Genomic DNA, 27,089 nt, shown 5'->3' with positions numbered 1-27,089 from the left:
AGATTAGCGAGGGTGAGGATGGGATGTAGAATAATGCTGTGTAGCAATACCCAAGTTAGTCGTACAAGACCTGGACGGTTTTTCATGTGATATCAGAGCTTATGTGAAGACCATACAACATTAGCAGTCCTTAAAACCACTACATCAGAATTCTGCAGGTTACATCACACGAAATACCCCCCGTTATCATTGAAAAGAATCCAAGGACTGGGTGAAAATCTTCATAACCAGACACCTAGCTACGCAAAACCGCTCAGTTAGAAACCAACTAACTTCCATTTTCATCATCATAACGTTCATCTCTCTTATACGGTACCTAACCTCGCTAACATCAATTCGCTTAAATCTTCACTCAACATCACCTCACATCACATACCCAACCTCTCGCAACCCTCTCCCCTTTTCCCCTCACCAGCTCCCCTCACGCCTAATCTAATACTCCTCACCCCCCTCCTCAGGCTCCAAACTATCCGCAGCAACCTCCTCATAATCCTTCTCCAGCGCCGCCAAATCCTCTCTCGCCTCACTAAACTCGCCCTCCTCCATGCCCTCGCCCACATACCAATGCACAAACGCGCGCTTACTATACATGAGATCGAACTTATGATCGAGTCTACTCCACGCCTCCGCGATGGCCGTCGTGTTCGACAGCATACTAACTGAACGATCGACTGAAGCGAGCGCGCCATCGCCAGGCGCGGTCGAGGGAACGGAAATGGGTTTTTGGTAGTTGATGCCGAGCTTGAATCCGGTGGGACACCATTCCACGAGGTTGAATGAGGACTTGGCTTTCAGGGCTGCGACGGCAGCGTTGGTGTCGCGCGGGACGACGTCGCCGCGGTAGAGGAGGGCGACGGCCATGTATTTCCCGTTACGAGGGTCGCAGACTACCATTTGGTTGTTTGGTTCGAAGCACCTGGTATTCGGTTAGTGAGAGCAAAGGTGAGTGGGGAGGGGGGCGTACTGAAGGGTAAGTTCTTGTGTTTTGAAACTCTCGTGGGAACTTCGTGCCGCGGAGATGACGGGTGCGTATGAGATGAGTGGGTAATGGATTCTAGGATACGGGACGAGGTTCGTTTGGAACTCATTTAAATCGACGTTCAACGCGCCATCAAAACGAAGAGAACTAGTGATACTACTGACAACCTGGGCAATCAGGCGGTTGAGATGTTCGAAGCTGGGACGAGGGATATCCAGGTTTCGACGGCAGATATCGTAGACGGCCTCATTATCGACAAGGAACGTGCAGTCGGAGTTTTCGATGGTGGAGTGGGTGCTGAGGACGGCGTTGTAGGGCTCGACGACGGCAGTGGAAACGCGGGGAGCTGGGTAGACGGCGAATTCAAGTTTAGATTTCTTGCCGTAGTCGGTGGAGAGACGTTCGAGGAGGAGGGAGCCAAAGCCTGAGCCGGTTCCGCCGCCGAAGGAGTGAAAGATTAGGAATCCTTGGAGGGAGGAGCAGTTGTCCTGTTATATATTAGTACCTTTCCGTTGGAACCCATGCGTTTCTAAAAGAATGCTTCATGTGGGAGATAACAAAACTAACCAAAACACGTCTAATCTTATCCAACGTCCCATCCAAAATCTCCTTGCCCACCGTATAATGCCCCCTCGCATAATTATTCGCCGCGTCCTCCTTCCCACTAATCAACAGTTCCGGATGGAACAGCTGGCGATAATCACCCGTGCGAATCTCATCAATCGGCGACGGATCTAGATCCACGAAGATCGATCGGGGCACGTATTTCCCACTGCTAGTCTCCGTGAAGACGGTGTCGAGCTCGCCGGAATCGTGGAGGGCTTGGGCTTCTGGGTCAGGACGACCGTCTTTTTTGAGACCGTGCTCGAGGAGGTAGCTGGATGGTTGTTAGGAATGATAGTTTGGGTGGAAAGGGGGAAGTACAGTTCCCAAGCGCTGTTACCCAGTTGGGTGCCAGCTTGGCCGATATGGAGATGGAGGATCTGAGGATATAATGTTAGCTTGTTTGTGCTTGCTATACCGCCATTACACGCGCCGGGTAAACAAACCTCGCCTCTAGTCATGATTGCTGCAGAACTGCTGTCGATTTATTTTGTATGGGAGAAAGATGCAGAAGCGACGAGTTATGCTCGTTGCAAGGTCCAATCTACGCGGAAAGGTGTCTCTGAAGAGCAATTGATTTAATGTTTTGATGGGAGGTCTGCAGTTGGAGTTTCGGATATGGTAGTGGGGGATAGGTGGGGACGCAAGTGATCCGAGGGGTCAATACAAAAAGCGGTGAGGAAGTGTGATGCCCCTGAATTCACTTCATCAGGGTCGACGACTGATGGTGCCGGACGAATCATGTGGAATGTGTGGGGAACAGGAGTGCTAGCTGAATGTTTGGTGCATAAGCCACGGTGGTTGATATCAGACACAGCTGGAAAGTCCTATCAAACACCGAAGTTCATTAGTCTGTTTGCTCGGTATCGTGAACTCTTTCACATCTAAGGACAGTATATGTTTTCTATACTGCAATTTATATTGACCTTGCTATGATACATTACAATGACCAAATCATACCTCTACAAGCCATCACCATGAACACAGACTGTGTTTTCCACCCGACGCCAATTTTGTTCACAATATCACAGCCCTTTGAATGTCGGATTGTGCCCCTCAATAATTGAGTTCGCCAGATCCACCACCAGCAACAGCGTCTAGATCTTCATAAGATTTGAGACTTCTACCCGCAACTGCTTCTCTAGGTCCTACTGCGGCACCGCCAGCAGCTCCATCACCCCATCTGCCACCACTACCTCCCATGGAACCTCCACGGCGAGCTCCTGGTGGAGGGCTGAGTCTACCACCACCATTCTCTCCATACCGCTGACCTCGCTGTGAGCGATCGTATGGGTTGGTTCTGGAGTTGTTCTGGAATTGTCGACCACCCCGGCGATCTGGGCCACCACCACGGCCAGCCCCAGCAGGCCAACCAAGACCAGGCATGCCACCATTGGCCAAGAAATTTGGAAAGTTTCCTGGAGGAAATCCGGGCATGGATGGAAGACCTCCTATCCCAAAGTTCTGAAGGTTGAAACCACGCGGGGTGCCAGCAGGCATATGTCCATTGGCAGGCGGGAAATGACCGTTGCTGTTGGCATCTGATCTTGATGGAGCTATGTGGGACGGGTCAATAACGTAAGTGTTGACAAGTTCAAACTAAGAGATGTTAGCGGCGGCAATGATTTGATTTCAGGGGACTAACGTCTTTCTTCAAACCCTCGAGCCATTCCGGATGACGCTTCTCCACGTGTTTTCGCCAGAAGTGCTCTTCCTTGAACAACTTTGTACATTCAGGCACACGACAACGGAACTTGTGCTCGTCCTCCTGTTTTACATATTTGATCAGATCCTCTTTGAGCGCATCCTCAATTGGTTTACCACCAAGCTTGCGTATATCAACCGACTCAGGCTCCAATATCTGCATAATTTTGTCCTCGAAAGTCTTGACCCAATTAAAAGCACGCGAAAGTTGCTGCTCAGACTTGGAGGTCGGATTATTGCGAGAGAATTTGCGTTCGCCGTCAGGAAATGTTGCTTCCATATCAACATCCTCTTGGTCACGCCCCTTTTTGCCGGGGAAAGCTTCACCTGCAGCACTAGCTCTCGCTGCTTCTTTTCCAGCAGTTGTTAAAGTGTTACGAGGCCGTCTCAAATGACCGCCAGGGCATTTTCTGGTAAGTTCGTGGATTGAGTCGCTCTCGAAGACACAGAAGAAACAGAAATTGTAAACTCGGCGAAGATATTCAACCATGAGATCAAGTTGCTTCTTCTTGACAAGAAGCTCTTCGTCGTCAACTTCTTCATCAAAAGCACCCTCATCCTCGTCTTCATCTTCTTCGCCTTCTTCAACTTCCATTTCCGCATCAAGATCACCGGGATCACGTTCCTTCTTGACCTTCTTATCTGGAGCTGGAGCGGTTACTGGCGGTAACAGCCGACCAGAGCTTCTCAGGTCCTCTACTCGTTCCTCGATCTTTAATACAGCATTGAAATCCGAACCAAAGTCTTCCTCATATTTACTCACAAGGCGCTGGGCCAACTCAAGGTCTTTTTCAATCCTTTCAGGAGCGGAAAATAAATCCCAAAGAGCCTTTTTACGAGGCAAGCTGGGTGGTACATGAACACCAACATGGCAGGTGAAATCTCCACGAGCTTCGTCTTTGACAGTCTTGCCGTTGATTGCTTCGAGGGCTTTTTCAGCTGTACTGAGTGGTACGGCAGGAACGGGGATGACATCTCCTTCTTCATCTTTCATCTCTGGTCGGTCGACGATTGGTACAGAGTCAGGTGCGGGGTGAAGCATAACCCAACCAATACGATGAAAGCGCTTGCTTGGATTTGGATCACTCAAGCTTAGCCACTTGAAGCCACCTTCGTCCTCGCCCAAGTGCTCTTTGCAAAATGCTTCTAAATTCTGACGGGTAACATGTGGCGCAATGGTCTTGATGAGAAGGGTTGGTTGAAAAGCATTTTCGTCTCTGATGTCGCTACCTCGAGTTGGTACCAAGTCACCAATACCGAGAACCTCATTGGTCGCTGTCGCTTCACCTTCTTCTTTCTCAACAACACCTCCAAGTCCATTACTTTCACTTTTTGGAATACCCTCTAAGGAATATTCGTCAAAAGTTCCAGATTCCAGATCTTGCTCCCATAGACTATAATTGCCGCGACGGAACTCGTTCAACTGAACCCGCAAAGCATCTCGGGTTTCTGGAAAATAGCGTTCTTGGAACCACTGCTCAGCCTTGTGTTCTTGCACGAAGTTTCGCGCCATCTTAGCTTGAAGTTCTTCCTTGTACGCATCATATGCGACCTGAATCCGTGCCTTCTCCTTGTCGCGGTCTTCTTGAGAATCGCGAGGTCGTAGTGGTTCTCCGCGACGGCCAGACCTTGCACGCTCTTTATCTTCCTTAATCTTCTCATTTGTTCGCCACCACTCTGCGAAGTAGGAAAATCCCACTTGAAATGCTAACGAGGCTGGATCCGCCAATGGATTTTGTGTGATAGCAGGACTTGAGTCTTGGCCAGGAACATATCGGTCGATATTTGCCGGGCCAGGAGACGGGCGTCGACGCTCGTCGCGATCTCGCTCTGATCGGTCTCCTCGGTCCCTTCTGTCACCACCTCTAGAGCCATAATCGTCGCGTGATGTGCGACTTGATGGCTCGTAACGGTCGACGGCTGCTGGTGAACGGGATCGATCCCGTGTTCGCCGTCTGTCTGCGCCTGTAAACGAGTAAGTATGAGCTTAATACTACGTAAAATAAAATCCTCGATTACATGTCCACATAGAAATCGATTTGAAAATGAGCCAGCCTTGTAGATCCATACATTCCACAGGTTCATTGAAGCACGAGCGAAAGACGTAGGGTAGAGCATAGCATACCTGGAGAACGGCCACGATAGAACTTGTCGCGCGACTCAGGACGCTGTTCAGTCCTATAGGTATCGTCACGTCCACTCCAATTGCTCCTCTCTGTCGGCGAGCGAGCGAGCGGAGGCTCTCTGTAACCGGGATACGCGTCCATTTTAGTGATTCGAATTTGACTTGCGATCGTCGCACATGAGTGTTACCCAATGGTGATTGCGATGGTGATGCCGTGCTGGTTTTGTGGTGTTGTAGGTCGCTAAAACACAGTTTGCTCGCTATCAAGTGATGTCTCGCGATTGCCCGGGCGAAGTGAGGACAACGAGGCTGCTGCTGTTTGGCGACATGATTGCCTGTCAGAGGAATGTTTCTTCAAATAAACAAAAGAATAAGACTGAGTATTGAGCGCGAGGGTCTGGGAATGGAGGTAGCAGAAAAAGTAAGGGTAGAAAGGTTGTCAGCGCCTATGCATGGCGATTGAACGACGTCTCCCAGCTGAGGGATTGAGGTGATCGTAAATGATCAGAAAGAGAATGGTTGGGGGGATTCTGGCAATGAAGTGTTCAAAAAGGGTAGAATAGTGTAGAAAGGATAGACGAACAAGATTGAGGTTGTTGATACGCTCTGATCACAGATTGAGCGGATTCCACTCGAGAGACAGATGAGCTGTCGTGAGGTTGTGGATGTGCAAGTGGAGGCCAGCGCTGAGCGACGGGAGCTGAGCTTGCGCGTGGCCTAGCTCGGGATCGGATGTTGGAGCGGTGTCGGAGTTGTTTACGGCGCGGCCCTTTTTCCTAGACCGCTTCTGCCGCGTCTCGGGACGGGAGTCCGAGAGACTGAATTCAGGTTTCTAACACAAGCAAGTACTTTGCCGGTTCAACAGCTGGTCGGTCAGAGACAGCAAAATAATTAGATACGAGGCACAAAGCATATCATTTGTTTCGGCTGCGAAGAACCTTGGAAAAAAGCTATCCCATTGACTCAACCAACACGGCAGGTACCAGATTCATGAACTCTCCTTCAGTATGCAGGCACCCGCGAATACTATCGATTCTTGCTGGTGACTGTATCCCGTTCTCGCCATGGATTTGTTATTTTCACTCACTTAATCCAGTTACCGGACGCCAGGAAGGTTCATTACCGAGCTAAAGCCTTCGTGGTATCAATCCCCAAAAACTGAACTGAGTCCTATGCTCAACATGCTCGAAATCCAAAGGCGGCAAGACCGTCAGGAGCAAATAAAATTATTTGTATATCCTCAACGAAACGTATCAACCACCTGCTCACAAGTGAGACCAGAAGTAGTCTATGAAGAGAAGCTCAATCAGTCCTACCAACCTTACAAGGCCTAACCATCCAATGAAACTTCTGTTTCCTCCTCCCCTCCCACTTCTCAGGAAACTTCGTCTCAAAAGTATCAACATACACAAACCCCTCACTCTCATACAGCCCCCTCCCAGGATCAGTCGACTCCACCACAGCCGTCAAACCAATATCATCAGCAAGCAGCGTGCCCCATTGAACCAACATCCGACCGACTCCTCGTCGTTGATACTCTGGATCAACAGTCAAAAGATCCAGACCTACTACCATAAGCTCCGCTCTCCTTGATGAAAGAGGGTAAAATAACTTACACATCACATTCCCCTTCAACTCCCCAATAGCCCTCCGTCTAGGCACCAAATACTCTCTATACATCACCCTCGCAAACTCCTTCTCCTCCTCATTCTCCCACCAGTCCCCATCCAAATCCGCCTCCTCCGGAATATGATCATCATAAATATTCCACTTCGCAACGGCTACTATCTTCCCTGACGCCGTGTCCACGACTTTCAGGAAATTACAACACGGATCAGTGTTTTTGACGGCGAGGAGACGTTCGGTGCTGCGCTTCCTGCCCTCTGGTGTTGAGTGCGCTGGGTAGACAGCTTCGATGTAGGGGTGTTGGTTGCCGAATGTGGTGCTGATGATTTCGAAGGTGCGGGACATGTCGGTGTCAGAGGAGGGAAGGAGGTGGAAGGGCATTTTGAGGGTGAGAGTCGAATTCTTACGTAGGTAAGATAAATGAGATAGGTGAGACGAGAGGTTTTTCTATCATTTGACTGAGATATCCAAATGAGCGGGAGATCTAGGTCGATATAAGTAGGCGAGAGTAAGTGGAAGAAGTCGAGTAAGCTGCATGTTGGTTGATGTTGGCTTGTGGTGTGATCTTTCAAGGTTTGTTTATCCTGCGTATGAAATCTTGAGATTCACTCTTTTGTTGTTGAATACTTAACCGTTTAATTTCTTCTTACATTCTGCTTATGAGTTACTGACGTGTCATCTAAAGGACTTCTGTTGACTAAATCCACGGCTCGTTATAGCTCTTCGTGAAGTGGCGTTCACCACCACGTGTGAAATAAAAGGCTTAGAAGGGAGATAGCTTTTGACCTTTGAGTACACATGGCTGTTGAACAAATCAGAATCAGTATATACCTCTTTCAACGTGGTATACACTATGAGATCATGACAAAATTGGATTATCGCTAGACCTCTGGAGCTTGTATAAACTAAAGCGATGTTTAAAGATGTTAGTGAAGTCGCCATCATCTCGCATATAGATAGCTACTCGCATATAGATAGCTACAGTATTATATAAATTTACATTTAAGAACCTAGCAACTACAATCACAGCCACCATCCCCTCCACCGCTACCAGTTTTGTTGCCTCCACCAGAGCCGCCTCCCTGTGCAGCACTGAAACCTCCAACGTTGCTAGTTTTATTATTTCCACTAGAGCCCGCACCAGAGTGCGCATTACCAGAAGCTCCACCGGAATGATTATTGCTACCTCCTCCCTGTGGAACAGCCTCCATTGGCTTCTGCTGCTCATACACAATAACTGTACCGCCGGCAGCCCCACCAATCACCCCCACCAGAGTCATCTGTAGATGGAGCTGGTACGCTCTAATATTCTCATCTGGAGCAATCTCTTGCAGTTTGAGATATTGCGTCTCGACATTATCCGCAAACCAATGGTAGTCGAGTGCGCAACCCTCAGGTTGATGAATGATCATCCTCACAAACCGCTTCAGGAAGCTTTGGCAATCGTTGAAACCGAGAACGTAAATGCCAAAAGCCGAAATGGCGGCTTCACATTGGGCATCGACGTCGCGTTCGCTCAAAGTGGTCCATCCAATCTGGCAGACGTAGTAGTCCTGGACATGTGGCTTGCCTTCGGCGGTCAGACTTGCGTCGCGCACTTGCATCATTTCATCTTCCAGTGACCATGGCACAATGTTGGCCTGGTACTTGAAAGAAGGTACTACGGAGCCGACGAGTCGGCCGTTTGGTAGCATATCTTTGTACTTCTCTCTGCTTGGTAGACGTAGTTCATACTTCTTGCCGTAGGTGAAAATTGCCCAGTGGTAGAGGTGTCCATCGTGGATCCTACGCGAAAACCAGACGTTCTCGCCTTTAGAAGAGTCTTGTTCTTGAGCCTTGCGTCGTTGAACTTCTTCTTCCAGTTTCCGCCGGTGCTCTTCGTCTTTGGCTCTGGCTTTTGCTTCGAATCCTGTGAGTATGCTCGGCATTTGTGCTTAGTTTGACCTTCGTGAGAGATGTAAAAGGAGTTCAAGAAAGGCAAGAAGAAATGGAAATGCTGCCCCCAAAGTTTTAATAACCACAAGCCTTTTATGACGTATTCTCAGCCTTGCATGCAATAAGGAAGAAAGTCATCCCCTTACCGCTCCTTGTCACACTGATGTGCTTATTGTGCTGCGTGGGTTTCAAAAGACTCAATCTATTGCCCGACCTGCATCCGCAGTCTAATTTGAGACGAAGAAGGAAACATCTCAAGATCCTCACCCCAGCTCCAGAAGTAGGGGTACTTATTGGATAGAATATACGACCATCCGTGTTATATCATTGGTCGCGAAGAACGGAGCGAAGACAGTTTTGGCAACTTTGGAGAAACTGTACATACACGTGACTTGTTTCCCCAGCTCTCTCCCCGCAATGCCTCTTCGGGTTAGATGGAATTGAGTTGTTACTGGACTTAGCGAGGACGCTTTGACACCTTTGAATCCATTGACATTTGACGTTTGACGCTCAAGACGCAAAGGATACCGTTACTCTTGTTTTTCAGTGTCCCGTTGCCCACACACGGCGTACAGAGTAGGTAGCATCTGGCAGGGCTGCTCAATGACGTGACGTCATCAAAAACTGGCAGGGGAGTCTATCGCCAATATTGGGGGCTGCCAGTAATTGAAGAGGCGGTGATCAGCCTACCTACTGAAGTGTGCTTTTGTCTCTCCCCAAATTGTGAAATAGTTACAGACTTTCTCAAACCAGACTTACAGAACTAGGCCACCCTCATCAGCCAAGACTTGGTGCTTTACCTAGGTAGTTGCCTTAGCGGCCTTTAAGGGATGGAATATCTTTCGAGTGAAGCGACTGTGACGCCCACCAAGCCAGTTCCATTTAGTCCTGAGAACTCTTTATTTCGCCTTCCCAACGCAAAAGAGAAAGCTAAGAGAAACGATGCCTATACGAAGGAAGCAACAGACTGTATCGTGTTACCAGCTCAATTCTACTCTAGCGGCACGCTACAGAGCTTAACTCTCGAGCATGGCGTAGACGCTTTCTTAGCTATCGAAATAGACGTATCCCGTCTGAACCAGATCCACCAGCATCTCTGGATGGTGGGCCAAGCAGGTCCTGGTCGGCCGCTTCACCAACATATCGTCTATGGCCGGAAGATTGCTTGTACAGAACAGACTGACCTCCACCTGCTTTGGGAGGATTCAAGGCTTTTCGTCAAACCTTGCCCCGATTACCTCTTATCATATGGGTTCTGGGAACGTCATTTATGCCATAAATCCGAGCTATGGGGGACTGCTGTCGGGCTCCTCCTGTCATACACATGGCTCGTTCAACACCGGTCTGATTTGAGAATTGCCCATGCTGAAGGCATCCTGCCGGAGTCAATAACGTGGGAGCGCTGGACGGCCTTTACAGCCTCTTTGGCCCAAACGATGGAAGCCGAAGGTGTTGACAATATCAACCCGCGATTTCGATACGGGAATTTACGACTCTCGCGTGTCAACTGGATATATCGTATATCCGCTCGATCACGTACAGGCCACGCCCTTATCAATGGCTTCTTCAATATTTATCCCAGCTACACTAGCTTTCTTGCCCGCAACACCGCACCTATTACTGTCGCGGCTGTATACCTTGCTTTGATTCTGACTGCGATGCAGGTGGGACTGGCTACGCATCGTTTAGGGGAAAGCCAGACTTTTCAAAATGTGTCGCTGTTCGCCACTTTACTTGCCATTATCGGTCCATTGAGTATATTAGTGGTGCTGGTGGTATTTGTCATGAGCTATATATTTGTTTGGAATTTGTTTCGTACGATGTTGCAGCAGAGGGGATGGAAGGTGAAATGAATGAATACAGCGACTCGAAAGAAATAGAGGATGAAGGGAGACTAAGGGACTTGGAAGGACAAGTTCTATGGTGAAGAGCCAAGAAAAGAGTGAGGAAATAACACACTAGCAGTAGAAGTCGCTTCAGAGCTGTGACAGCATCATTTATGAAGTGCTCTTTTCTTGTCTTCTAAACTTATCCCAGAGCATGTCTCCAGACACATGTCAACAATTCCAACTTTCCATAGCCACGATATGGACTATTTCTAAGTATCCAGAAGTCAGGATCCATTACTGGCAATTATTCGAAGTAATTGACGCCATACCCATCTAGGACTAGTCCTTACGACACTCCGAATACAGTGGATGATTGAATTTGACTAGCCTCACTATTAGCTTTACTTTTCTCAATCATTCTTTATCCTATTGTCATTAGGTAAAGAGACTTGTTAATTCTGGAGTAAGTATTTCAATGAGTCCCTGCTATTAGCAATTCGCGGCGTTTCGCGTTTCATGTCAAAGCCGACGTCATGCGAGCGACAATAACGCGGGGAGAGCTCCAATCACCCCATCACGTGCCAGTGAGCTGTAACATCCCATCCGACATCACCCCATCCGACTTGTCCCTCCTTTATCTACGAACATCCTCAAAGATCAATCCAATACCATCCAAACAGTCACGAAAATGACCACCTTCATCCCCTCCATCACGATTCCTGCGGCGATCTTCGCCAATCCAGCAACCTCTGTGTTGTTGCCAATTGCACTGGGCACTGCAGTCGGATACTCTTGCAGACGTAAGTACACAAAGACATTCCAGCTACACCAGCTACAGTTCACGATATCCACAATCTTACCACCAAACGACAATCACCTACACCATTCCATGTCTCTGCATAGTCACACAATCTAACTCATACCCTCCAGCCAAAGAAACCCAAAAAACCTACCTCGCACTCAAACAACCTCCCTTCCGCCCACCCCCAGAGGTCTTCGGTCCAGCATGGACCCTCCTCTACGGCCTAATGGGCTACTCCGCCTATCGCGCCTACACCGTAGGAATGAACCCATTCTCCTCCGCCGAAAAGCACGTCCTGACCAAACACGGAGCGACTCTCTACTCCATCCAACTCGGTCTCAACCTTATCTGGATGCCACTTTTCTTTGTCGCCAAACGCCCGATTGAAGCCACCGTCGACATCATCGCGCTCACCGGTGTCACTGGATACTTGACTTATCTCTGGGGCCAGGTTGATACTGTGGCTGGGCTGGCACTTGCGCCGTATTTGGGATGGTTGGGCTTTGCTACTTATCTTACTGTTGGTGTGGGATATTTGAATAATTGGGATTTGAAGGATAAGGAGGTTCCGAAAGCTCCTGCGGCGGATACTAAGTATGTCAATGAAAAGAAGTAAATGCGGAAAGTGGAAATGCTCTTACGAAGACTGGGCTGGAAGATACCAATGGGATGGAAAGAATTATGCGATGTATGTTATAGTGAGTGGGATATCGTGGGATTGATGCGATCGCTTCGGAAGCAGAATGGTTTACTTGATCCTAGAAAACTCAAAAAATGAAAAAAAGAACATTACCTATGGTGCGACTCAACTATTGTCAGGATCTTTCCTATTGATTGCATACTTCCAACCATTTCTATCAAGTTATGAATTTTTTCCCCTCACTCCGAAAAGTTCGTCATAACTATTCTTAACTACTTTAACAAAACAAAACCACACTTACAGCTCGAAAACCCACTTTTCATCACCACCAAACCCGAAACTCCTCCTTAAAACCCCGAATCGTCTAGACTCCATCGCTCTCGTGGGACATTGGCCCTGATGGGTCTTGCACATCATCGCTGGATCGACATCGCATTCGCTAGTTCCATGTGAGTAGAGTGTTGTCATGGATCGACTTGAGTGATGTAGAGGGGGGAGAAAAGAAAAGGGTTGGTGGTTTTGTGGTGTGTGAATGTTCTGTGAAGAGGGGGTGTTTGCTGCCGAATTTGTTGTTGCTGCCGATTCCGCGCTTTCTTAGGGCTCTTAAATTTGAGAGCACTCGAAATAGAAGAAGGACCACTCGAGACCCATCCCATGTTAAATTCGAGTTCCCAGGCCTTGATAGCTTTTTCTGTACAAGCGACCGGCGTCAAAGTCGTGGAGGGGTGCGTGTCTCTCGTGTTGGAATATTCATTCGTAGTATTGTTCAGATTTTTCGATAATAATGATAATAAAGAAGGGGTCTTGGGGTCTTTTGGAAAGTAAGTGAATATAAAGATAGTGTGTTTTGAGTGCGGAGGGGTTTGTTATCGATTTTGATGTTGTTGCCGAAATAAGGTATGTTGAGATGTATGAGATGAGATTGAAATTTGTCATTAGGAGAGAAGTGCTTAGAATGAGAGATTGAATCTCTATCACATATATTACCTAGGGATCGCTATATAATCAAGTCGTGAAGCAGGAGTAGGCCGTAGGGAAGTCCTCTTGTCATAGCATAGATATTACAAAATTAGAAAACAAAGTTATGTTAAATAACTCATTCCGTCTATTGGTTGCTGGTTACCTCCAGAAGCTTTCAGCTAAGCTTTTAGGATTTCCTGCCGGGTGTCGCGTCGGTTGGTTATTTGTTAGATGATGTTGGATTCCAACAGTTGGCATCTAACCTGCTCACCAACATCATTTCTACTACGGAAAGTTCAACATCGTCCATCCCAACGCCACAACTAGAGGTCAAATTGTATCGACCTAGGTTATCTTCGGCGAGATCATGACATCAAAAATCAAGATGCAACTTTTTCAGTCAATGTCTCATCTCACTGTTGGCCAGTATGCAATACTCGTATTCGGCGCTGTAAGTCACATGAAACATTTTCCACTCAAACTATTGATCAAGCAAGAGCTCAACGTATTTAGATGTCCGTCTACGCTTCCTTCCGGTGTATTTACTTTACATATTTCCACCCAGCCTCGAAGTTCCCAGGACCGAGAATCGCAGCTATATCAAATGTGTGGTACGCATACCATTGGTGAGTAACCTAATCGATGATTTTAATCTTCTCTGACGATGTCAGGATCACCGGTAAATATCCAATGGCGATCGAAAATGCGTTCAAAAAATACGGTAGGAGGATCTTTTCCTGAGATCTGTGATTTGGTGAGACTGCTGACAGAACGACAGGTGATGTTGTTCGGATTGCTCCCAATGAGGTGGTGTTTATCACTCCGCAAGCTCTAACAGGTGTTTTTCCCAGCTGAAAAATATCCCACCGCTATCTGGCATCAAATCTGATTCAAATCTAGACATCTATGGTTCGCATTCCAAACACATTGAGAAGTTTCTTAAAGCAGATTTCATCTCTCTTGGTGATGGGGATCAGGTATACAATCATTTTCTACTTTTCATCTCATATGATAGTCCAAAATTATTATGTCGTTATACCTTTAATTATATTATGAAAGAGTTTCCTGCTGAAACTTACTTATTTTTGTTCTGTAAAATAGGGCATCACTTGGGAGAAAGATCCCATCAAACATCGCCACACAGCCAAGAAGCTCTCACCAGCTTTCAGTGCTAAGTCCATTAAAGCAAAGGAATCGACCATACACAAATATGTGGATCTTTTCGTCCAGAAAATGAAGAAAATTGGCCAAAACGAGCAAGGTGTAGAGCTCAAGATTGTAAGTCTTGTAGTCACAAAGCCTGATTATGTTTGAAGTGACTGATCGTCAATTTCTAGTGGACAGACTGGGTTTCGATGGACATCTCTGCCGAATTATCATATAGCAGAGAATTGGAGCAAGTGGAAAAGAGTAAAGAGCCTTCCAAGACATATTCTTTATTCGTAACCTGTACTTACAAGATACTATAGTGTCGAGCTCAGCCTTTCTCCACGCGCTATGGGGTGTAAACTTCTTCGTCAACGTGCATCAAATCCTCAAAAAGTTCCCCCTCTCAGTGCCACTACAGTTCCTTTTTGTTCCGCCTTCTGCACTTATTAGTGAGTTGCAAGCTAGAAAATTAAATCGAGAGACGCTTGAGTGGCGCATTGAGCATCGTGGGGGACTTGAGCACCTTGATCATGTCGAACAGCTGCTATCTGCAGAGGCTCCTCCACCTACAGGGCAAGAGAGAAAAGCTCTTGAGGTAGTTTCTGGCCAGCTACTTATCGCTGGTTACCTACCAGTGGCAAGTCAATTCTTATGCACGATCATGTTCGGATTGCAAGAGCCGGACATTCACAGACTGCTAGTCCGGGAAATAAGGGAAAGCTTCGCTAGATATGAAGATATTACGGCAGAAGCTTTGGCTCCGCTGAAGTTTCTACATGGCTCAATCATGGAAACTTTGCGTTTCACGTTTGTTGAGGGAGGTAATCAAACCATTTTCATTAAGAGTCTCTGGACAACTCTCAGAATTTCCTTCAAAGTTTCACGAATCACCCAAAATAAATAAACACTAATCTATTCCAGGTGGACTTCCGCGAGTGAGCCCAGGTGCAATTGTTGATGGAAGATATATTGAGAAAGGGGTCAGTATCATCACATTCCAAAATCAGTAGCTTCGCTAACCTTCCAATTTCAGCTTCAAGTGCAATACGGTCACTTTGCTTTCACACGCAGCCCTCGGTACTTCCATGAGCCGCGTAGCTATAGGCCTCAACACTGGCTACCTAAAGATCATCCTCACTGGAACGCCGCATTTGAGAACGACGCAACAAGCCATTACTATCCTTTTGGATTGGGTCCTAGACAGTGCATTGGAAGTAAGTGAAAGCCCAACACCCTTCTCACGCACTTGCATTTTTGAAGCCCGTGCTAATAACTTCCCAGTGGAACTGGCCTGGCGGGAGATGAGAATCTTCGTTGCTAAGGTTCTGTGGAGCTTTGACGTGGAGATGGTATCGGATCATAAGATCGTATATGAGAGGGATTTCAAGATGCATAGGATGTGGGAGAAGCCTGAGTTCTGGGTGCGTTTTCATCCTGTTGATAGATCAGATTGAAACTGTAAATATGATAACGAGAAGAAGATTTGGTATTATAGGGTATTATACCCAAAACAGGAAAAATTGCTAGCTTTAAGGGGCTTTCTTCTTAAAATGTAACAACCACATGGTAGACGTAGAGAAGAACGGCCTACTTGATATTCCAGACAAAGTATCGTTGCTTGAACGTTTTTCATGGAGTGAACCGAGGTGTTAACAAATGATCTCCCTGAGAGAGAAACCCTAGCAAACTAGCCTGATTTGTGATTCTAGCAAATAAATTTTCGCTAATGTTGAGCTTGCTGCCGATTCCGTTCTTGTCATCGAATACGTTTGTCATTACTCAAAAGGAGTCCAAACCAAACAAGAAAATAACTTCTAGGTTATCCACACGTCAAGCGAAGGACTACAGTTTTAGCCACAATGATGAACTTGACCTAGTTGTTGCCCTGCGTGATAACGTGACGTATTCCGGTTTTTCCTGACTCTAATCAGATGGCTGATATCTATCTCGCTAGAAAATGATGAGCCACAATGTGTTGGACTTGTCCCAATGTATTCCTGTTAAGAATGCACTTTGAAACCCACAGATTTCAGTTAAGACAATGTGAAGTTTTGTTTTAAGGATGGAACTGAGAGGCTGCTGGAGATGTCTGTTGACAGATTGATTTGCTGTGCTTTGGGAGATGGTGTTGCGAAATTTTGTCAGTGGATAGTATTAGAGGACGCTGGGTTGCACCGGAAATGTGGTATTAGAAACCCATAGCTGAGATTTTATCCGAATCTTTAAATTTGATGCAGAGTACTAGGCCAGAAATCAGGAATTCAGGTCTATGATAATTCCTGCAATTAGAAGTCATTCCAAGTTTTCAACTAGAGCCAACCCTTTTTACCCAGCAACATTGAAAGAGAGACAACTTAAATTTATCTAGTGTTTTGTCGACATAATGAAGTCATATAAAAGGCTACAGTGCGTAGATAGATTAAAGGTTTTTCATATTCCTCGAACACTTACTGGTTGCTGGTGGTATATTTGAGAGGATAATGAATGGTTATCTTTAGAAGATGTGGCACCAAATTTTTCGTGACGAGAGTGAGTTCGTCCTGATACCTCTACATAGTTTGTTCTTTATTAATCTTGGTCTCTAGTCATCTGATATTGGCGACTCTATGAAGATACTCAAGTAACACTACGTTAGTACCAAAGCTTTAGAAACTTACACAATATAGTGATTGACATGCACCAGAAAAGCAAATGTTTAACATCGCATACGCATTTCCTCTAAGACACAAAAATACCTCCTTCCCTTCAAATCCCTCACCCCATCAGCCCTATCTCACTCTTACAAACCACAACCCCCAACCTCACACATCCTTAATAATCCCCGCTGCTTTACCCCAACTCGCTTAACCTCCCTCCCCCTAGTATCTCACCTGCATCGGTAGCACATCCCAATCCGCATAAGCCTAACGCAGAAACACGCGAGAAGCATTCTATCCGGATAATATCCCGATCGCCACAGCGTGGTAAATAGGAATCAAGGTGAGTTAGCCGGAGCCCAGCCAGCCAGGCTTCGAGAATATCTGCAGCCGTTTGGCATTGGGAAAATAGTAGCGAAATATAGAGCTGGGATGTGTAGTATTCATTTTTCGATTCCCCGAGGCAGAAGTTGGACACATTTTTGAGGAAGAGGAAGGAAGTATGGAGATGTAAACTTGACGAGTCTACCTCTGGGTTTGGAGAAGATGATTACTGTGCCCTCGGCAGGATTCGTCTTGCGTGCGATCGATCGTCATCCAACCCGTTAAAGAGTTCCCGAGGGATGATGAGTCGTTGAGATACGAATGCGTACGTAAAGGAAGGGCTCGGTTCGGTATATGTAACGGTTGGATATGTGGGAGGGAGGACCGGGTAATGATGTGGTTATGTGGCGAGATTATCTGAGAGCCGAAAAGGTAGGTCGTTTTGGGTTGATGGCGATTCGTGGTGGGTGGTATTGTTGAAGGGATAGTGGTTATGGGTGTGGGGTAAATGGAGGGGTTGTTGGTGTGGTGTGGTGAGGTTTGTGAAACGAGAGGTTGGATGAGAGGTGGTGGTGTGGATGGCTGACGAATGTATGAGTTCTGGAAGAGTGAGTTGATAATTAAGGAAGGTGCAGGAGGTTGTGGAATATCTTTTTCTGCACGGTGGCTTGGACTTTAGTGAGTGAAGATTGGATATCCAGACTGCAGTGCTTTTAAGGAAACCGCATATTCAAATAAGCCCCTGATGAACTACCGAATTGAGGACGTAGATCCACTCGAATAATCTTATTCACCGATGCTAATATGCTTTTACCTCCTTCACCAATCGTACAACTCCACTTGACCAAATGGGTATATCCCGAAACATGAAAGAAATACTCCGCTAGAAATGCACACGTTGCTCCCTCCAATGAATGTTGGACGCCGATACTAACCTCGCCTTGCTTTATGGCTGGCTTCTTGACGCGTATCCCATGCTTCCCACCAAATAATAATGCCACCTAGCCTTTCTTTCTAATTTCAACCGACTTGCTCAACGATGTATCCAGCCATTCTGGTAGAGAACCTGCATCTCATTGATCAAGCACTCTCTACCCGGCTCCTCTCGAGTCTCACCTTCTTTCCTTCCATCCTTTTTCCATTCCTCTACCCTATTGCTCATCACACTCTCCTTCCCTATCACAGCTAACCAGCCAAACCACCGACCAATGCGGTTCCCCCAGCGTCCCCAGAAGAGTTCACTTAGTCCTGGCCACCGACCTCTTCTCACAGCACTACCCTCTGGGCCTCGAGAGCGGGAAATTGTGTTGGCTATGGCCTCATCCCGCAAGGCGACAGAGTCAGGGATGAGCTGATTTGGATTGACAAGAGGATATGTTGATTCATTAAACGTGACGCGAACATTAGGGTTCATCCAGATGCCTTTTTTAGCGCGGAGTGGATTGTCTGAATGGATGAGACAACACTCGCTCCCCTCAACGTGCCATTTTGCAAGTGAATCGGGGATACCTCGAAATTGGAGAGGAGTCTGAGGCGAAGATGACAGACCTCGGGCTTTGAGTCCATGATTGCTCATTCCTCCTTGTGCTTGAGAGTGAGCGTTAGGATCCCGGCCAGCTTCCGAGATGGGGTCATGGGTTTCATAGTATGATGAATCTGGTTCTGCAGAACGTTGATAGAATGGCGAAGCATCAAAGGCGACGACACCATTCCAGCATGATTGGACCGGGATAGGAGCCAACTTGGAAAGAGCACTGAGAGACTTGGATGAGGAGAAGTAAGGATAAGTTCCCGATAAAGTCTCATGACCTGAAGAATCTCGGAGAGCGAAGGTATCGTAGTAATAGTTTGCACTTCTCGAAAAGTCCAGAGCACAGGCAGCTGCGTAATTGCCATCGCGAGTTGACAGAAGGGTAGCGATGTCTTCATTCTATTATTAATTAGCTTGGTTCAGCAACAAAGTGATGTTTGGCTATAGGAAGCGACCCCGTGACCATCCCCCCTTGATGGATAAACCTACCGTAAATATAACATCATTAATCCACAACAGCCTATCCCACTTCTGGTCCTCATTTTCGACAAGCGGTTCCATCGCTTTGTTTCTCAATGCTGCCAGATGCGGTATCCTTCTCTTTTCCCAACCATCCGTTCCATTCCCGGTAAAAATCCACCCCTGTCTCTTGCCCTCCTCGGGCGTTGTCTCCAGCATTTCAACCTGCTTCACAGCATCTTCACCAAGAATGATCCTATTGTCCACCCCTATTTTATCCAACTCCGTTTTCAAATCGATTAAAGCCCCTTTGGTATTCTCTAAACTCCCACTTTCCACAATGGACACGTATACATTTTGCGGTCCAAGGAAAGTGCATAAGCTCACTAGCGCAGTATTCCAATACAATCTCAGCATGTACTCGCTATTCCTCGCAATACTGGCAATGAATATCTTCTTCCCGACAAGTGAAGGTGAGAGTTTGTCCGTTCTCTTTGGTTGCGGCTGAGAGTAAAGGATATATAGCGTGTCGAAGAGGAATGTCACCAACAAAAAGATGGAAGCACGCTTACGGTAACGCCGGAATTGTCGTGGAAAGAGCATTGCTTTTCTTGAGTTCTAATGTGAAGAGATTCCACGGTTTGATTGGGAATAGGTTCTGTTTTCGAGCCGTAGGAGGATGCCATGTCATGTGTGACCTCCCTCGAGTGGTGAGAAGTCAGACTTGTTAGTCTTGTCGGACAAGCCGGAAGCGACTGACTGCTGCAGTTAGCTTTGCGTAATTGGGATATTAAACGCTGAAGTTGATGGTTTTCGTTGAAGATAGAAAGGAACGTGTAGTCTTCGAAATGAGATTGAAGTCAGCATCAAAAACGCTTTCAGACTCCTTTTCCAGCGGCCAAGTCGTTGGCATTATTGGCATTGTAGTGAGTGCTCGTATTGGGGGAAGGGGTGAGTGTGGCTGAGAGCCGAGGCGCGGCCTGTGAGCAGCTGGAATTTCAGGCTGCCCTGGGGGTCAGCGTCAAGGCACCTCAAATCAGGTGATCATTTCAACACTTTTAATTCTTCAGCATTTTTCTAATGTTGTCTAATGAAAATGTTTGAAAAACAACTTATCGTTCAAAGCTGGTCGCTTTGGCAGTAAATTCTTGTATGGCCAGTATCAAGTGGCTGCCAATGTACTAAGCGAACCAGTCACGTAGAATCAGACACTTATCCACCACAATTCCAAAGGAAAGTTCCAATGCCATGTTGAGAAAAGAAGCATAAGTAAAGTGAGGATGCAAGAGCACTGCTCTTGAAAATCTGTTTTAGAGTTTAAGCTTGTGTAATCAGTTAATAATATATCTTGAGGAAATCCCAAGTAAGCGAGGTTTAAAACGTAACTTAAGACGAACAAACCAGATCGTATGTAAAGCAAAGGTTATTATGACTAAAAGGTAATCAGATCAGTTATCGAGATATGATGGGATCCGATTAAGCCAACATCATTCTTTGCCCCCAAGATCTAGAAGCATTTCAAGAAACTTGAACTTTTGCCAACCAGAATGGGGCTTGTAAAACACAGTAATATGTCTTCAAAGTACAAGACAAAAAGGAAGAAGATAAGATCAAGGCGTGAATAAATGGCGACACTGACAATTGATTTTGGAATCAAATGCTGCTTTTCCAATGAAAATACATGTTCACAAGTTTCAAGGAATACTGAGAGGAAAGATATCCATTGATTATATCTTCACACACTTCATTGAAGATACATAAGTTCAAAATATTTAAAAATCCATCCACCATCGAGACTCAAGAAAAAGACTAACCCAGTACAAGAGAAACAACCTTTCTAGAAGCCGTTAAACTAGCACAATGTACCATAGGAAACCTCCGACCATCCCCAACTACCTCAACGCTAAATTTGCCGATTCGATCTCCAAGTCTCAGCGGGGAAAGGAAGACCGCATCCAGCATGTCACAGAATTGACGAACGGTTCTTCTACCATGGTTCGCGCGCACCATGTACCTGTCTTGTGCGTGGACCCGTAGCACGAAAGGTAGGATGAGAATCCCCCGGCGGGAGATGTGCAGGTGTGAGATAGATTGTGAAAGAAGCGTGATAAATTGGATGATGGGATGGGGGTCTGGAAGTTTGGTAGATGTGATCTGGGCATGGTTTTGGTATGAATGGTCTGAGCAATCTTCTTCAAGACGAAAGGTCTTCAATAAAGTGTACAAAGAAAGAAAGCATACCAACCGACCGAACAAGCTCATTCCCCCATCCCAACGACCCAAGATCCCCTCCCCCAGACCACTAACCCGCATAATCTACGTACCACCCTCCCCCCCCTTCGGCAACACAGCCTGCAACGGAGCGTCCAAGGCTCGCGGCATCAAAAACCATATCACCATGTCGGGTACCTACACCCGGGCCGAGAGCTGGACATTCAGGCTATTGGGGACCTGAAACCTGCGTACAGAATCGGCGGTTGAAGTGGAGTGGCTAAAGCGTGTTTGTTTCTCGTGCCTGAAGGGAAGGGACATGTCGTGCGCCTATCGGGGATTAGAGAGGTTGAAAGGGTTTTGTGTAACAGCTGGCTGGTTTTGTGAGCTGAGCAACCTTTTCAAAACGAGTTTTTCATATTCGTTTTGTTTAAATAGATGTGAATGAATCGTAATACCATTCCTTATTTCAATGTTAGTGGTGATATATCAGATGTACTCGCACAGACCTCGATATCAAGAAGTCAACTCCACAGATTGACACACAATGATCTCCCCGGATTCCCAACACATCTTCTAGAAGTGGAGACCTGTGCGAGAAGAACCACGAACTTAGTGTTCATATAAAACCGGCGGTAAATCGAGTTCCGCCAACATGTCGTCTCAAAAATCATGATCTTACTCCATCCTCGGAAGCGCGATACCAGATGCAATACACGCTCCAAATTCTCTCGGTGCATTCAAAAAGAAAGGCCGCTTCAACAATCTGGTAACGAACATCTCGCTGCCCTGTCCCCCGGAGGGATTATGACAAGTGACAGGGTTGTAGATGTACGACCCCAGTGGACATCACACAGTGAGAACCGGCGACGCTTGACCTTTTTAGGGAGGAGATGGTTGTTTGAAACGAAAGAAAGTAGGATATTAGATGTGTGTTTGAAAGTTGAAAGAGAGACGTTGTAGGTGATATTGGAGTACTCGTACTAAAAGACTTTGTTTCGCTTGCCATCCAAAAGGGTATTTAGTATCTCAACCTCAATTAACTCGATCCACCAACCCCTCAGACATCTCGACGATCGATACCAGTCCCCCGTAAGCAATCAAGATCACATTTCTACACCCAGCATTCCACATCTAAACCCCGCAGATCTTCAACAACAGATTCTTCAACACAAGTCTCCATGTTTCACTGACAAGAATGTCCATCACAATGTCTTGCTTACCGGAGATTTTGTTCATTGTGTCAGTCGATCTTCACTACTTCAAGTCTAGTTCTCTGTCAGAGACGCTACGGAAAACACCCTGTGGTCAAAAGCAGCGGCGCACACGTGCGGAAGTTTATTATTTGCAGATGTGTTTGTGTTTGGAATACCGTAGTGTAGATGTTTAAATCAATGGCAGACGTTACAGAGTTGTGTAAGACGGGACGAAAGAGTACAAACGTTTTGTTGCTTGCTTGGTTCAGCTGTCAAAAGGAATTTGAATTTCGAGTCAGTAGTCGACATATCGTTATGCGTACGAAAACCTCAAGCTCCAAAGCATGTGTAGTGGTTTGCCAGATCCACCACATCTGAATCCACCGATCTGGAAACCCAATAATGGGATGCACAATAACCTCTTGTATTCTCACTAGCGAGAAATACGGTACTTACTAAAGAACATGCGTGGAGTGAAGATCAGAATGCACGCTGCAAGTAAAAATGCAACCCCTTGCCTATGTGACTTTGTTTTTCCCTTACCAAGACGATTACACAAGCCCGATAGGCTCGATGGTAGGATTGCAGGTCCTTTCGCGGGGTGCCTGCCCTGTCTTCAGATGAAGAAGTTGGAGTGTCCTCTTCAGTTCTCGGCCTTTGGGTCTAGCGGGATTCGAGGAGGATTTCGGGAGGCCTAAAGAGGTAGCGAGTCCTATTCAGGGCGGGCATGAGCCACGAGGGCGATCAGGGCACTGCGACAGATCAGTCGATGTACCGAGGACGGACGTTCCGTAGGACGAGGAGCACATGTTCTGAGTGGCAATTCTCCTCGAAGATACAAGATGAGATGGGGGATGGTTGTATCTTCGCCTCCTTTGCTCATACCGTCCTCCGCAATTCTTGTTGCTCCTTTTCAGAAGCCTGCTCAACGCTAGCCAGGTCGGTTGCGTGATGGTTGCCCATTGAGCTTAGTTCCAGATGGAGTCAGATTCAGCGGGAGAGACATGTGGGTGAAGCCCCTCCATGTCCATCATGGCAGCCAAACCCCAGCGATTTAACCTTGTAACGCCGTGCCTTCTGCCGCTCTCTCCATTTAGTTCCCTGTCCTTCTTGTGCTACTTGTTCTCCTTGTCTCGCTTGTCAACTGAAGCGTCGCTGCTCGCCGGCGGCTTGTCCCACAGTCGACCTCGCTGCCGATGGTTGGTTGATGCTCCAGGCATTGGCCGGACATACACTGGAGAGCGCTGCTTAAGCGTGCTTCTGTTGCTTAGACTGCTCCTCCCACGCTATTCTCGTGTCACAGAGGATCTCTTTAGCATACAATACTGTACTGTACTCATCCAGCAGTGTTCTTCCAAAACGACTGCACAAAACAACCGTGGCCGTGGCCTGTCCTCCGTCTGATCAACCTCTCACCTGGTCGTCGAGCAGACTTCGCCTGGTGGCGTGGGCGTCGTTGCTCACAGAAACGCTGCAATTCATCTGCATCTGCTCGTGGTGGCCTGGCTCTGGCTGTTGTCCATCCTCGTACATCGCGAGGGTCAGTCTTGGGCTTCGGCCCCTCTCCCTCCCCCCTGCCTTCACTCGCGTGGTTCTTTCTCCCGCTGCTCTTTAATACACCTTCGCTCCTCGCTGGGCGCAGAGGAAGAGACCACGGTACTTTGTGTTCTGTCTTACTTTGCAAGCGTCCCTTCTTCAACTGATTGTCTCCGACTTACGCTCACGCTCCGTGCTACTCTGACCATCGTCTGGTTTAAGTCGCGGACGGCTCGCCTATGTTACCATTGACACAGCGATAAAACGACGACCGCGGGTGACATTATTCTAGAAGAAAGTGATAGACTTTGGAAATCGTGGAGACGCTTCAGCAATCAGCACACTCGCTCTTTCTAAAATTGAGTTTGGCCAATCACGCCTGCAATCGCTCCCCAGACTTACTCGACCCTACTCGACCCTACCCTACTCGGCCCCCCTGGAACGCCAAATTCAACCCGCCCAACACTCAACCGCAGCAGTGCAGTTTGCAGTCCACCAGCACGACTTCTGGCTCCCGGTTTAGTCGACAACTCAGTTTATATCTGCAGATTCATCTCTTCCACACCATCTTTACCCATACCCATGCCTTGGTCTCGACGACTTTGACCCTTTATCTCAGTATCCTTTCTTGCATCCGCTTCTCGCCGTCTTGCATTCTCCAATTGCTCTCTGCTAGAGCGCATCGCCACGAGTGCTCCTGCGACGCTTGCCAGTCCGACTCGGAATCCCCTCACCCCTTCGACGGTTTGCGCTCCTCCGGGAACGACAACCTCCACGATGGACCAACACAAATCCGGCCACCAGGCCGTGAAGCCGCCTACCACGATCTCCAGTATGTTGAATGAGCCCTCGGTTTACAGGGAACCAAGCAGCGGGGACAGCGCTTATGCCTCACAAAACAATTCGAAGCGTAAGCAGCATGGTCTTTCGTCTCTGTTGCCGTTGCAGTCGAAGAAACAGATGATTAACAATTGCATACAGACTCGAGCCTATCCAACACGCACAACGGTATCAATACGCATCACATGGGGTCAGACCATAATCATGCGGAGAAAACACCTTCGCCAGTGTTCAATGGCATCTCCCCTCACCCCCTCAGTTCCCCGACAGGAGCCATGAGCGTCGCATCCATCGTGTCGCCAACCATACCCGAACGTCGAGAGCAGATAGCACACAACAGATTGAGCGACAATAGACTGAGCGTTCAGACGATAGACTCGGCGTTGCACAACGGGTCGATCAATGGGGACTCGCGACGTGAGTCCGTAGACAGCCGTTTGGGAGCCAACTTCGGAGACATGCGTCTGTCTGGTGCCTCACCATATGCATCCAACAATCAATCAACAACCTCATTACAGAGTACGCTTGCACAGCAAAGAAATCCTGGCGCTACCGATAGACCCCACTTGGGACTTCGATATTCGGATCAATTCTCTCCACGGTCATCACGATTCTCGCAGGCCAGCGACCCTGTATCGCCTTCACGAGGAATATTGACATCAAAAACGGCGCCTCCGATTCATGGTCCTCCTTCACGAGAGATTGCCGAGGCCCCTCATGCGATTCCCGGTCAAGCCTGGGCGTTGGATTTCCATGCTGATCCCTCAGAGGCGGATGCCCATGTTAACCGAAATGGAACGTCTTTCTTTGATAATGACTCTCGAAGGAACTCATTCACCGACTCGATCGCAAGCAGTGCGTATACAACAGAATCACGTCTTCCGCAGGGGCAACGAAGACTCGATGACCAGTCAGACCTGAACCACCGCCTGTCGAGGGCTTCGTCAGAGCTCCAGGTCTCCACCCACCATCATTCACTTCAACATCGACAAGTAGCCGAGCTGCAGGGTGAAGGCACATCCCCTGGTGGGAGTCAGCCATACTCTCGCACTCCAGAGTTGAGAGTGTCACACAAACTGGCGGAGCGTAAACGACGTACTGAGATGAAAGACCTGTTCGACCAACTGCGTGATCTTATGCCTCAAGAACGTGGATCTAAAGCATCGAAATGGGAAATTCTAACAAAAGGTGTGCTACAATGAAGACACATATGAACAGAACCATGCTAACTTTGTACCAGCCATCTCTGAATATGGAAGAGCGATGACTGATATCAGCAGGCTGACCGTTAAGATTCGCTCAGTGGAACAAGAACTCGAGACTTCTCGACGCGAAGCAGCTGCATTGAGGCTGGAAAACAGTCAACTGCGTGGAGAGCTGGCTTCTTTTGCTAATTCCCATCGACCTGCTCCTCAACCACAAATGAACAATGACTATCCACCACAAAACAACAACATGTACGGTGGAAGCCAAGCAGATCGGAACCCACGTCACGGACACGATCCATATGTTGTCAGATCAGCGGAACAACTACCACCAATCCGAAACGCCATCAGCGGCCATCCTCAAGCACCAGAAGCAATGAGTGGAATCCAATATCAAAACTCGTATCGTCCTGGAGTCGACCACTTCTGAGCGCCTATATCTTTTTCCACATTAGGACAAGCAATGGAAAGCTCGTCTTTGCAGCGATAGAAGCAAGTTCTAGTAATGACCTAACATTGGCCTGCTCGAGCATATTGTTGCGACTTCGCTTCCCCCTTTAATATGCACACGTGGATGTTCCGTTCGCAGGGGCATTGTACGTTCTCTGGCCTGTTGGTGCCAATGCATTCAACACATATATCAACAAAAGACCCCTTCGGTTCACGCTCACGCGACGCGTCAAGCGATAGATACCGTCGACTAAATTCTGAATATCAGACCCTGGAGGCGCTTCAATTATCTCTCTTTCTCATTACCTCCGCTCTCATTTGGATATGTTATACGACACGGCTTGTCAGC

The 27,089-nt window shown here is 47.4% G+C and overlaps 9 protein-coding genes across 9 annotated transcripts; 4 read left to right on the top strand and 5 right to left on the bottom strand.

Annotated features, from left to right (window-relative positions):
• Window positions 1–432: 432 nt before the first annotated feature.
• GLAREA_05717 (Tubulin nucleotide-binding protein) lies at window positions 433–2,043 on the bottom strand (the record flags this gene model as incomplete). Its single annotated transcript, XM_008079006.1, has 5 exons — window positions 433–916; window positions 965–1,467; window positions 1,547–1,856; window positions 1,904–1,962; window positions 2,029–2,043. 5 exons carry the CDS (start codon window positions 2,041–2,043, stop codon window positions 433–435), a joined length of 1,371 nt encoding a protein of 456 aa, XP_008077197.1.
• A 595-nt stretch (window positions 2,044–2,638) lies between these two features.
• Window positions 2,639–5,553, bottom strand: GLAREA_05716 (uncharacterized protein; the record flags this gene model as incomplete). Its single annotated transcript, XM_008079005.1, has 3 exons — window positions 2,639–3,181; window positions 3,228–5,251; window positions 5,412–5,553. The coding sequence occupies 3 exons, from the start codon at window positions 5,551–5,553 to the stop codon at window positions 2,639–2,641; spliced, it is 2,709 nt and encodes a 902-aa protein (XP_008077196.1).
• Window positions 5,554–6,713: 1,160 nt separating this feature from the next.
• GLAREA_05715 (Acyl-CoA N-acyltransferases (Nat)) lies at window positions 6,714–7,418 on the bottom strand (the record flags this gene model as incomplete). The annotated part of the gene is made up of 2 exons (XM_008079004.1): window positions 6,714–6,976; window positions 7,028–7,418. 2 exons carry the CDS (start codon window positions 7,416–7,418, stop codon window positions 6,714–6,716), a joined length of 654 nt encoding a protein of 217 aa, XP_008077195.1.
• A 629-nt stretch (window positions 7,419–8,047) lies between these two features.
• Window positions 8,048–8,965, bottom strand: GLAREA_05714 (uncharacterized protein; the record flags this gene model as incomplete). The annotated part of the gene is made up of 1 exon (XM_008079003.1): window positions 8,048–8,965. The coding sequence occupies one exon, from the start codon at window positions 8,963–8,965 to the stop codon at window positions 8,048–8,050; it is 918 nt and encodes a 305-aa protein (XP_008077194.1).
• Window positions 8,966–9,802: 837 nt separating this feature from the next.
• Window positions 9,803–10,825, top strand: GLAREA_05713 (uncharacterized protein; the record flags this gene model as incomplete). The annotated part of the gene is made up of 1 exon (XM_008079002.1): window positions 9,803–10,825. The coding sequence occupies one exon, from the start codon at window positions 9,803–9,805 to the stop codon at window positions 10,823–10,825; it is 1,023 nt and encodes a 340-aa protein (XP_008077193.1).
• Window positions 10,826–11,489: 664 nt separating this feature from the next.
• On the top strand, window positions 11,490–12,219 carry GLAREA_05712 (uncharacterized protein; the record flags this gene model as incomplete). The annotated part of the gene is made up of 2 exons (XM_008079001.1): window positions 11,490–11,601; window positions 11,732–12,219. The coding sequence occupies 2 exons, from the start codon at window positions 11,490–11,492 to the stop codon at window positions 12,217–12,219; spliced, it is 600 nt and encodes a 199-aa protein (XP_008077192.1).
• A 1,387-nt stretch (window positions 12,220–13,606) lies between these two features.
• On the top strand, window positions 13,607–15,806 carry GLAREA_05711 (Cytochrome P450; the record flags this gene model as incomplete). Its single annotated transcript, XM_008079000.1, has 11 exons — window positions 13,607–13,654; window positions 13,717–13,829; window positions 13,875–13,924; window positions 13,982–14,010; window positions 14,055–14,180; window positions 14,305–14,481; window positions 14,541–14,613; window positions 14,673–15,173; window positions 15,274–15,332; window positions 15,386–15,566; window positions 15,634–15,806. 11 exons carry the CDS (start codon window positions 13,607–13,609, stop codon window positions 15,804–15,806), a joined length of 1,530 nt encoding a protein of 509 aa, XP_008077191.1.
• Window positions 15,807–18,345: 2,539 nt separating this feature from the next.
• On the bottom strand, window positions 18,346–19,905 carry GLAREA_05710 (uncharacterized protein; the record flags this gene model as incomplete). The annotated part of the gene is made up of 2 exons (XM_008078999.1): window positions 18,346–19,242; window positions 19,333–19,905. The coding sequence occupies 2 exons, from the start codon at window positions 19,903–19,905 to the stop codon at window positions 18,346–18,348; spliced, it is 1,470 nt and encodes a 489-aa protein (XP_008077190.1).
• Window positions 19,906–25,022: 5,117 nt separating this feature from the next.
• Window positions 25,023–26,720, top strand: GLAREA_05709 (HLH, helix-loop-helix DNA-binding protein; the record flags this gene model as incomplete). The annotated part of the gene is made up of 3 exons (XM_008078998.1): window positions 25,023–25,155; window positions 25,227–26,273; window positions 26,326–26,720. 3 exons carry the CDS (start codon window positions 25,023–25,025, stop codon window positions 26,718–26,720), a joined length of 1,575 nt encoding a protein of 524 aa, XP_008077189.1.
• Between the last annotated feature and the right edge of the window lie 369 nt (window positions 26,721–27,089).

This window comes from Glarea lozoyensis (genome assembly GCF_000409485.1).
Source record: "Glarea lozoyensis ATCC 20868 chromosome Unknown GLAREA10, whole genome shotgun sequence".
Taxonomy (NCBI): domain Eukaryota; kingdom Fungi; phylum Ascomycota; class Leotiomycetes; order Helotiales; family Helotiaceae; genus Glarea; species Glarea lozoyensis.
This window is presented reverse-complemented; position numbering and strand designations above follow the sequence as displayed.